Below are 12,515 nucleotides of genomic sequence, written 5' to 3'. Positions count from 1 at the left end.
TATTTTACTGAAATTTTATGCGAAAATTGACGTAAATTAACGTCATTCCAAACTTTTCTTTTAAGAATAAAATAGGAAAGGTTTTTAATAGCATTCACAGTCAAGATTTTCATGACGCTTTAAAGCTATTACAAGCATTTTATGTCTAAAGCGCGCGTAATTGAAAAGTGTCAATAAACTTTTCACATGATACGCTTGCTTAAGAGTTCTTTCCAATAAATTTAATTTAATTCTACACACAAAACGTTTTTTGTATGGATAAAACATTAGGAATGCGCTTGAAATAAGCTTCACTAAATTTAGTTAATGTACAGTCCAAAAATTTTTGATACGCTTTTAAGCGCTTCTATCTGCTTTTAACCAAATACTTAACATACGGAAAATTGAAAAAAGTAGATATGCAACCTTAAGCGTGTCCAAAGATGTTTTGCTGAAATTGTATTATTTGTTTTTTGAATGAGAATATGAACAAAAATCTTTAATTTATTTTCTTCTGAAGTGTGATTTTATTAATTTTGTTTTAAAATTGATTGTGTCTTAAATTTTGTATTTAGTTGTTAAACCTAAAGTTGCATCTCATTCTTATTTCAATTGACGGTAAGTAAAAATTAATATAACTACAAATAATAGTCTAAGATTAATTAGGAAGTTGTACTAGATTCGATCAAAGATACTCATTGACACCATAAAATTGATTGAGAAAAAAACTGTAAAATTAGTTTTCCATGTCACACATGTCGATCCTGAACTTGGGTAATTCCCCTTGGGAAAATAAAAATTAATTAAATGTTTGTAAAACATGACCTGAAAAAATTGTCATTGCTGAATTACTCTATATCTACATAATTGAAGAAAGAAACTATTTACACATAGAACATTTTTTTTTCAGTAGTGCAAAAAGAAAAAGAAAAAAAACACACACTGCTGAATTTAAAGAAAATTTAAGTAAAGTAACTGTAGCTACAAGTATGATACACTTGATTAAATATAAATCAACAAAATAATACATAAAAAAGAACAATTTTCTATACAGTCAAAAGGAAATACGATCGCTATAAATACAAGAAAATTTCCTATATTTTTTTTCTGCGTGCAAGAATGGAAAATTTCTTATGAGTTTTTATTATTTGGCTGTTGTGAAGGAAAGTATGTTATGGAAATTTACCTTGGGATTCAACAGTTCGGAAAATTGTGGTCGTAAGAAGTATAGAATTCCTTCGCCAGATCCTTCTAATGTGCTTGCCCGGATCAGGAGTGTGATCATCACAACGTAGGGAAAGATGGCAAGGAAATAGGCAACTTTTCCCGAACTCTTAACACCCCGACAAATCACAATAAACACCATTACCCAAGCCAGCAGAAGCCACAGAGTCAATTTCCAATCAGGAACACCTTTAAAACAGAGCAAAAATTTATTTAATTAATTTTAATTCTCCAAAATAACTCCTTTTTTCCTATTGCATTTTGTGAGAAAAAAGACAATTGATAAGAAAATCCCATTCAGAAAATTCTAGAGAGCTATTTGCCAAATTTATCACATCTTTCACCACAAAATCTTATCACAATTCACCAATAAAATTCACAATGTTTGCCATTCATATCATTTTTACTAGTGTGCCACATGAGTGGGTGCAATGAACAATTTAATTTCTTTACAATCCACTGGAATTCTTTCATTTTCCCGCCATTTCTTCAGATAGAAGCGCGTGGTCATTTTTTTTATGTGGCACACAATCACAGTTTGGCTATCAATTCTAATACCAGACGTGCTTTTTTGCCAAAAATTAGACCAATTTGAGAATTGAAGGCAATGAGCCAATGAACTTACGATTTGAAAATTGCACGACATTCAAAAAGGAATTTTTATATTTTATTTTAATTAAAAAAAACTAAACATTTCAATAAGACTGCAAATCTGTATTACCCTGCTATATCACACTGTTATGCATTAAAATTTTATGATGATTCACATTAATTGTCGCTAAAATGCATGCAAATGCATTTGTGAGAATTAATTGAAATACAGTAGAGCCCCGCTGTAGGTCATCGTTCTATAGTCCATAATTTATCGACCGTTGATTTCAAAACACTGATTTTAATTTACGTTAGGTTTTTTAGTACGCGACATGCAATGTTGTCATAATTATTTTCATATTTTTGGCAAACTTTATTGAGTAGTTGTGATAATTGTGATCCATAATGAAGAGAGCGAGGACAAGTAACCACAATAGCAAAGAAAGTGGAAGCCGTCGAGCAATTTCAATACTAAAAGTCATTGATAATTTTAAAAAACGACATGGACTATAGTACAACCCAAGTGTCAAATCTGGAACCAAATATGGACTATAGCGAGGCTCTACTGTATACTATTTTGAGCTTTCAATTACGTAGTAAACACTTAAACTTTGATTTATTCACAAAGGAAAAGCTGGGAATGGCCCACAAAAATTGACTAATGTGAATCACATTGAAATATTAATGTGATTCACAATAATTGTCATTGAAGAGGGTCTCTAAATGCGTGATATATGTCCTTGAAGTCCTTGAATCATTAAATATTTAGATTTAAGATTTCATGATAAAAAGGAAGACTTTGCCTGCAAAAATTGGTTTAAACTAACTCATAAAATTAATCCGTCTTTCTCATTTATTTTTTGATATGAAACATATTTTACACTTTATATTAGTTTTTTAAACCTATTTTTGCACATCAAGCCTACCTCTTTATGAATAAAAAGAGAGAACTCTAAATCTAAAAAATAAGTCACTGAAAGGACACAAATCTATTTACTTCCTTAAAACAGTTTTTGTGGTCTAATTTCAGTTTTCCCCTCCTGGATAAAATAAGTTTTAGAGCTTAACGTCATTAAAAGCCCAAAATGGCATATTTAAATGTGTATTAGGGGAATGTAGGCAGGCTTCGCACGTGTGAGCTTTCGAATGATGCGAATTTTCTCTTTATTTCCAAAGAGTTAGTTCCGCATTTCTTAGCCATAAGTTAAGTATTTATAAACCTTATCTTCATTGTAAAAATAGGCAGCCAAGCCCTTCTTTCCTAGGTGCTAGGATCACAAATAGAAAATTGACCCAAAATGGGTAATTTTAATGGCGCACATTTCATTTGATTTCTCATAGTTAAACTCAGTTCTAAAAAAAAATAACTAAAATAAATAACTAAATTTTTTTATAAAAATTTTATTAAAAAAAATAACGTCAGACAACTCCAGCTTGAAAATCATAAGCTCACTAAAGCCTTATAAGACACAGTGAGACATTCGTGGTCATTTCCTCTTCGACAGGCGTATAGTCTCCTTCCCATCGCCATGAGACGACGGTTATTGACAGTGTGAACCGTGTGAATATGTTCATAGTCGATTTTTCGATATTCATTTAGAAGAAAAACAGTGCTCCAGAAAATGTGAAAAAATGTGTTTTAAAGATCTTCTTTTAGTGCAGTGATAGTTTCCGCGGATTCACGAGGGTACAGTATAACAATCGGAAAATAATTCTTAATTGTAGGGGAATGTTGGCATGATTCGTACAGAGTGAACCTTCAAACAACGCAAGTTTTCTCTTTGTTTGCAAAGAGCTACTTCGTCATTTCTTAGCCTTAAGATAGATAATTATTAAGCTCATGAAACGAGATGAGAAATGGTAGGTCAGCTCTTTGCAAACAAAGAGAAAATTCGCATCGTTTGAAGGTTCACTCTGTGCGAACCATGCCTACATTCCCCTAGATAAAATTTATTTCGAGACGAAAAGCAATGACGAACCCAAACCCCCATCGTATGAACGCTACCCCCGGAAGCAAAAATCGCACAAATCGTCATGTTTTTTTTCATTTTCCTGTCCAGGAAAAACAAACAATTCTGTGATAGTGAACTAGGCATCCATAGAAGCCTAAAAGATCAGAGAACTTTTTGGTGTAGTGCAATTCACTGCCCATTTTACAATTTAGTCAGAAAAAAGTCCTGAATATCAAGTACGAAAAAATGTGCGAAGGCTGTCTACATTCCCCTGGCAACAATTATTCTGTTAGTTTTCATGAACATCTTAAAAAAAAACAATGAGGGTTACATTTTTCTTTATTAATAAATTATTTTAAAAAAATATAAATGCTGAATTATTAATTACAGCCTTGAGCCAGACTTTTACCTCAACTTTTTTCTTGTAAGGTAAATTTGGAAATTACAAGAAATCAACTCAATTTGAAAATATTTTTAAGGAGATAGCATCAAAGATTGAAGAAGTCCTTTTTTTTTGTTAGAAAAATTATACATCAATTTTTTTACGTTTTTGTCATTTTTAATAATGCTTTTTTCTTGAATAAAGAAAAACAAAGCGTTCCACCTTTGCATAGTGCTCGAACTCACGAGAAAGAGCTATCCGTGTATATTGTCTATTCTTTAATTAAAAAAAGCATTCCAAAATAAGAAATTACTTAAGAAAAGTAGGTCTTAGAATATTTTAGCATGGGTAACAAGCATATGAACAAATAAAAAGTAAAACTGGGAAAGGTAAATCATTTACGAGTATATTACCGACTCATGACCGATTAAGTTCAATGCAGGCGGGTTGAAAATTTCAATATATATAAAAAAACCAAATTGTAACCAAATCGATTGAAAAATGAGCCCTCCAAAGTGATTGTCCTTTGACCTTCAATAATTCAAAAATGCGAATTTTCCGGTCATAGGTATGTTTGGACGAAATGTTCGCCTGGACTACCTCTAAAACATATACGAAAATCATTGAAAAAGCTTGAGCCAATTTTGATAAAAAACAAAAAATACATGGTTTTGGAGGGGTTGGAAAGGAGGAAGAAAAAAAAACGTCTGGAGATATTGTTTGTGTATTGGGGGTCACCGAAGATCGGAAATTGATATCTGTTACTGTTTAAGTTCCAGAACGGTAACAAGTTGAATAAAAAACGATTATATAACTGCTGAAAAAGATTCCCCAGAAAAGCTATGCAAGCCATTGTAAGAAAGCGACGACCTCGAGGCAGACCGAGGACAAGGTGGTTGAATCAAATTTAGAATCTTGCCTTGGAACGCCTCGGGATCGAACCCGAACATCTTCCTGAAGTGGCGGAGGATCGACAGGCGTGGGCTGCTAATTTGGATGTCATGGGCCCGCGACCCCAATAGGGATAAGCGGTTGAAAATGAATGAATATATAATTGCTCTCTCTTACAGCTCGAGCAGTAAAAAAAAGCTGATCCCATGTAATCCTAAATCTAAATGACACGTATATATCTCTTTTGAATCAGAGTGACAGAGGATTAACCACAGAGGACTTCTAACTAATTACTCGAAATATTGAAAAATATTTCTAACAAAGAAAATTTATTAAATTCTCTCACTTAAGTACATAAAAACGTAAAAATCGCAAAAATCGAATTAGCTTTCTCTGTAAAATCCAAAGAGCAAAATTCTTAAACTATGTTCATTTGTTGTCTGTAAATCTGCAACAATTTAAAATTATTTGCAAAATCCTTATTAGGATTCTCTCTAAATTCAAAATCAGTCTTCAGGAATTTTAAATTTTGAAGTGAGATGGTAAAATGCGTTCTCGAACTCAAAATTGAAAGTCTTCAATTAAAAAGGAACTGAATAAATTAAAGTTTTTGGATTTTCGTGGCTTTTAGTCAGTTTTCTTCAACAGAGAATCTGATAATTATTGAGAGAAAAGTTAGGTATAATAGAATTTCTTATCTCTTTGGTCTCTAATGATAAAGGCTTAGTATTTTAACTACGAACATTCTTAAAACTAAATTTAAATTGTATAGCTTCGAGAAAAGATCAATTTTTAGTAAATTTCATTTTTTAATAATTAATTTTTACATTTTACAAAACTGAAATTTTTTTATTTTCTCGTAAGAAACCAGTCTGAACAATGTGAACTCCCATGTTATTTTTTTGAATAAATATTTTTAGTCAATAAAATGCCTGTTTGGCCAGGAAAAAAATCAATTTGTTTTGAAAATAATTCACAATGGTCACAAAAAAATCAATGTCAGTACTTAATTCAAAATGGTAATTTTTCCGGTTATAAGTATGTTTGGACGAAATGTTCGCCTTGGCTACCTTATCCAAAAATAAAAGAAATCGATAGAACGGTTGTCGAAGTAAACCAAACTTCATTATTTTGGAAGGTATGGAGATAATGTTTTTTTTATTGGGAATCACCGAAGACCGAAAGTTGATATTTTTTACGGTTTAAGCTCGAGAGCGGTGACAAGTTGAAAAAAAGTGGATGATATAACTGTTCTATTTTTGGAGCATTTTGAAGTAAGGTCTTTGGAAGTGCACATCAATTAGGAGTTGTATAGAAGTTTTAAGAAGTACCGTAAGTGCGAGTGACTTTGTCCCCTGCGGGTGACTTTGACAACCTCCTGTTCGTAAGCTTTTCTTTACTTCTAGAACTTAAGGATGGTCTTTATCGATCCGACATACCATGTGTGATCGGTGAGAACCGTTCTTAAATATTACAAACAACACAGTCACTTGCACTTACGGTATAACGGGTATAACTAATTACAATTTTTAAAAATTAAAGAAAAAGAAACTAGTTTGAATCTTGGGTCTCATATATAATGAATTACTCTCTGCACCGCAAAATATTTAAAAGTGTGCTAAATTGTAGACCTTCAAAAAATCTCAGTTTTTCAGTACAAATTACATAATTTTCTGATCTAGAATTGCAGTCTTATCTTCATGCTATTCAATTTAAAAAATAAACATTGAGCACTTCTATCTTTCAGTGTTAAGCCAAGGGATTTTGTGTCCGAAAAATGAAGAACTCATAGACAAGTAATTTGGCACACATTGTGATAACATGGTTTAATTTTCTTGAACTTGAAAAAAAAGTAATATAGAACAGACGATACTTTACCTATTCCATCATCAATTTGATCTTTGGCTTTGAGAATTTCCTTCCTAAAAAGAGACAAAGAAAAATAGACCGTTTTTGAGTACATGATCTTAAAAAATTAGGGTTAGAGATTTTTGTATTATCAGTTAAAGGTATGCCTTACATGAAATAGAGTTCAGAACTGCTGACACCATGTGTTATATTTGTCTGATTGATTGGATTTGGATTTGGTTTGGAATCCACACAATTATCTCCCCATTCTTCGCGGCATCGTGACCACGGAAGTTCCGATTGAAATGATGAGAAGAGATACTGAAAGAATTTTCAAGAAACCTTGGAAATTTCCACCAAACATTCTCAAATAATGGGTTTTTGGAAAATTCCCAGAAGCTTATTTTTTGGGAATATTACTTCCAAAATTGCGTTTTAATTGTTTTAAGCCAGGCAATAGTAATTTGAAGGAGTGTACCAAGGGGCTTATAGCAATACGGTAATTTACTAAAAGACTCGGTCTTATCAAATTTGAGGGTTTAGCAATTCTTTTAGGGCCTGCAAGAGGAAGGCTCCATATTAAGACTATTGTAAATATTGTAAAAATTTATACTCTTGCATATTTAGGTCACGAATCTTACGAATGCCAATCGTAAAATTATCAATTTAAACAACTATTTAATATAAGAATGCAATTGAGCATCAATGAACATGATTTACAAATCTTTCAAGTATATCCTTCTACTTTGAATATTTTAGTGAGAACATTATTCTATAAATACTCATTTTTATGGAAAAAAATCACCATGAAATAATTTTCAAAACAACTTTCGTGATAGAAAAAAATAGTTCTTAGAATTCATGTTAAGAGCTGTAAAAATTTTAGCATTCAAGCACGTTGCAGAGTCGTTAATAAGAATATTATACTGAGATATTTCAAATACATTGATTAGAGCCCCATGACAAACTCCTTGAGAAGCGCAGAATAAAACAAAAATTTATCTTACATTGAGGGTTAGTCCGATCATTGAGCAATAGTAGGAGATCACAGAACACGTGCCCACCATCTGTCCAATACCAATGCCTGCAGATTTTTTCCCATAATTCATTACACATTTTAAATAATTTTATAAAAAATCCAATTGTTAAGTGTATCAAATACCTTTGAAAAAGGGTGAAATAGCCCATATTTTGACTGATCCTCGGCTTGAAAATTGTCCCAGGATCATCTCGACGAAGTACATAGGTTTTCCCACTACGATCAGGACAATTACGTAGGGAATTAGAAAAGCTCCTCCACCATTTTCATAGGCAATAAAAGGAAATCGCCAGATATTTCCCAGTCCCACTGACATTGAGATGCAGGACATGAGAAATTCCAGACTGTTGCCCCATGTTGGTCGTTCACCAACATTATCTGATGATCCTTCCTCGGATTGTGCTGGTTCTGAGATTTGAATACTATTCTTCTTGGCTTTCAGATCCTATCGTAATTTCACGGAACACATTTAGTAACTTTTCTAAATAATTTAAGGGGTGTGTTTTATAAATTTAGTTACACAGCAATGCCTTATAACCTCCTCAGAGCTGATGTTTAATCTTAGGGGTTAATTTTCATAATTTTAAGTGATAAGATTTTTGGAGATGTATCGAGTTTAGGATAGAACAATGGCACCTACTCCCTTTTGCCCTTAAAATTCACTTTGCTTTATTAAGAAAAATATTAAAACTTCAGTTTAAAATCCATATTAGGGGAGATCAGAGGTAGAATTAGACAGTGAAATGTCCTAGTTTGCCTTAGGCCTGCTTCAGACCTTAGCCCAGTTCCCGATAGTCTAGAAATTTAAAATAGCAACCAATTTTATTGGTTTTTTTCTATTTAAAGGATAACGTTTTTCAATCTTAAGTGATAATTTTCCAAAAAATCTTGATTGATAAGAAATTAGAGAAGTTAAGGCACATGTCTAAGCCTTAGGTCTAAAGCCCGTATTAGAGAAGAAATATTAAGCAAAATATTATTTATTCATAGTAAATACCTCCCACCCTATTCATTGAAATATTTATCGCTTTGATTCAAATGTTTTCTTTCACAAAATTATAAGAAAAGAAAAATCTAATTTGATGGCTAATTGTGCCTCGGTCTCCCGTACTTTCCTCAATTATACATTAAACTTGATTGTGAGTTTATGATTATGTTTATTTAGTCCATTTCGGAAACACCCCTATTGAAATCTTTCATTTACAATGCAATCTAGCAAAAATGACTATTCTACTGAGAGTGTGACAATTCTCAGAATTTTATAGCAATATTAAGATTATTTGGGTTTGAATGGATTGAACATCATAAGTTCGATTTATTGGTCTTTAATCGCTAAATGAGTCAGATAAGACTAATAATACAATTCTGGAAAGTTTTAGGTACGTTATCTAAGTTATCTCTTACAAAAGCTAAAATACAAAATTAGGCGCTTCTCACAACATTTATCTTCTTGTAAAAATACAAGTTTAGCTGTATCATTCTCGGACTGATAGAAGAACACCATAACAAAAAAAATTATGTTATTAATAAACAAATAAAATTAGATAAAAACTCTTAGATGTCTTCTGCTTATAATAGTAGTACAAAGAAACTATTTTTCAGAAAAGTATATTATTATAAAATATTATATATATTAGGTTTCTGACTATTAACTGGGGAAACCAGTAATAATAAGTCGGCGGTAGACGCAACCTAAGCACATTTTGTGGAAGCAAATAAATACATAATAAATAATACTTATTAAATAATTCAATTAAAATATTAATAATTATTAATATCAGATTAGAATGGATTTATTCCTCATCCCAAAAAGCACTAATGCGGAGATTTAAACGAGCTTAATTAAAAGATTAAATAACTTTTACTTCTGGTTTCCTTAAAGTTCGGTACTTTGACATACAGAAATATTTTGCAGTGAGCGCATTAAATCAAGAAGTCACCCCAAAAGTAAATAAATTATTAAGTAAAAATATCAAAATTTCAATCGAACTGCTAGATATTTAAACACTGCGAAATTATTGTAACGCGTAGCTTGCAGACTTAGAATAAGTGTACCAAATTCCGGCCAGCTTGCAATTTCGGCCACATTTTTTGTTCCTCAGATTTCCATAAATTTTTAGTTTTTGCATACTCCTAGAGATTATACAATTAAAAAAAACACAAAATTTCGCTTCGACGAGCAAGATGGTCTGGAAAAGTTATTTGAAGAATTCCGGAAGAGCAAGGAACTATGAGAATGAAGGTGGCCGGAATACGCCACCAATACTATGTCTACATTTTTATTCATTTTAAAATGTATTAAGAATGATTTTAAAATAAATGAAGACGATAAGTTGTCTACAAGGTTCCAAGCAAAACTTCTTAAAAAGAAGTAACAAAAAAAATCAAATTTGTATTAAAAATATTACACTTCAAACTTGAGACTTTGGCGCTTGCATGCAACTATACCGAAATTTGGCGGCACACTTACCCTAATTTCTTGCTTCCATATACAATCTACAAAAGAGCTTTTCCGCTCTGGAGGTTGGTTACCAACGCTAAGACGGTTGTGGACGTTTGTGACTTCTCTTCACGTTCCTATACTACCACACTACACTATGCTTTCAAGAGATTTGTATCTCAAAAATCAAAATAATTGACACTAAACCTTCCGACCGTTATTGGTCGTTTTTTCTAGCGCGCGCGGTCAAATGACACACCGCGGTAGGGTAAGATAGTTAACATTTTTTCCTTGGAAAAGAGGAAAAATTAAATTTTAAACACTGAAAAATATATTACATGCATATTTTAGAAATTCATAAAGTTTGATAGTGATATTGTATCGTTTAAATATATGTTAATTTTAAAAAGTTTTTAAACCGATCAATTTGACCGGGTCTTGGTTGGTTCAGTGTTAAAGAAATAAATAATACCCACAGGCAATTATATATTTGGACTCAAATATGTAAATGCCGTATTTAAAAATGTAATTCGTGTTTTTTTTTATTTGCAAAAAACCTAAAATTATTTAAAGTGTTTAAAGTTTTAATACTTTCCATAATACAATGGGCCTTTAAATTTTGAATGGGATAATTTAATCATATAAAATATTTTGATAAAAAATTAAATAGAAGGGACGATCATAAATACAACTTATGCCAGCATCGAATAAGTAATGCGACCAAGAATAAGAAAGATTTTTGTTGGAAGTTTTAAACCAATATTCTAAAATTTTGATCGCAAATATTTTATGGGTTGGGATAGAAATTCTAAAAATTAAATTTAATCTGGAATACGATTAAACTGAGAAATTTCACATAAAAATCAAGTGAAATATGGTTGATTTGAGATGAATTGTATTGATTTTAATTATTTTTACTTTAGTTTTTTAAAGACAAAATGTCAAAAGCATATAATAAAAAGATTAGCAATAATAAAAATACCACTTAAAAATTTTACATTTATGATCGTAGTTAAAATTCAATAGTTTTGCAAAATTCAAATAAATAAGCCTTATTCACATGCAATTAAATCAAATCCAAAAATTATTTTAGTCACATTGTGTTGTCCTCGCTAGAGCTTCAAAGCACTGGAACCAACCAATCAGAGAACACGATTAGACTAAAACTAAAATAATCTATGAGATTACATATTTAAAATCTCATTTATTCAAATGGGGAAAAGAAAACAAAATTATGAAGTATTCTTATGTACCAGACATGTACTTCTTCGTCGTCTTTTTACCCATTACTAATTTGAAGCACTAAGGAAATTTCAAAGTTCCGATTTAAAAATGATTCTGAATTACCCTAATTTACCCTAATTATTTGTGAATAAAATATTTATTTACAAAAAAATATCCAAAATCCAAAATTGTAAAACTTTCTATATATTCAAGAATTTATATAAATATTTTTGGTTTTCCGTAGATCGGGCAGCCGATTGGAATAAATGGTTAGTAAATATTAAATATTGCAATTTAGGAAAGGGAAAATTAAGAAATTACAAATCATAAACTATCATGAAGTCTCAGATATAGTTTAGAGCTTAGACTTAGAGTAATTTCTGTTCAACTTTACGTTTTTCTACTGATCAAAATAGAATACTTTACTAACCACAAATAATTTTGCCAATATTTCTTAAGATTTCTCAAATAGAGGTTAACCTTAAATAAATTTCGAAGGCCTTTTATAAACAAAATGTAAATTTCCGTTTGGCTATAGCGTTAGGAAATGGACAAACTTTTAGCTCTATAAAATTTTTAATGTTTGTAAAGCATAAACAGCATTCAATTAAAACGATGAAAACTCTCTAATCTAATTTAAAATCACTTGAATCACAAATTTACACTAAATATTTAGTCATATACTTCAGTTGAATCATATTTAAGTAAACTCGAATAAATTAATACAGGGCCATAAAGGAAGCATCCCCATTGTAAGGTAGCGTTTCTATACATTCCAAATGATTTGAGTAAATCCTCTTTTACCGAAAAAAATCAAACGAACTAAAATCCTAATCTTTTGATCCAATAGTAACTATTCAACTTCCTTAAATTTATTTAATAGTGATTGCCATGTGACAAACACCGTTACGAAAACATTTCATTTTCATAGTAAGATCTGTTGAG

General features: G+C 31.1%; 1 protein-coding gene across 2 annotated transcripts in view; it reads right to left on the bottom strand.

Annotated features, from left to right (window-relative positions):
• The window catches only part of LOC129805884 (sodium-dependent nutrient amino acid transporter 1-like), a 29,113-nt gene that overhangs the window by 14,872 nt on the left and 1,726 nt on the right, over nt 1–12,515 (bottom strand). For both annotated transcript variants that reach the window (XM_055854117.1, XM_055854118.1), the window contains exons 2-6: nt 8,030–8,351; nt 7,875–7,951; nt 7,040–7,188; nt 6,898–6,941; nt 1,166–1,392 (exon numbers count right to left, since the gene is read on the bottom strand). In XM_055854117.1, the coding sequence (XP_055710092.1) occupies nt 1,166–1,392; nt 6,898–6,941; nt 7,040–7,188; nt 7,875–7,951; nt 8,030–8,351 (819 nt within the window). The remainder of the gene's footprint in view (nt 1–1,165; nt 1,393–6,897; nt 6,942–7,039; nt 7,189–7,874; nt 7,952–8,029; nt 8,352–12,515) is intronic.

The sequence above is a fragment of the Phlebotomus papatasi genome, chromosome 3, assembly GCF_024763615.1.
Source record: "Phlebotomus papatasi isolate M1 chromosome 3, Ppap_2.1, whole genome shotgun sequence".
Classification (NCBI taxonomy): domain Eukaryota; kingdom Metazoa; phylum Arthropoda; class Insecta; order Diptera; family Psychodidae; genus Phlebotomus; species Phlebotomus papatasi.
Note: the sequence above shows the minus strand (reverse complement) of the source record. Positions and strands in the feature narration are given on the sequence as shown.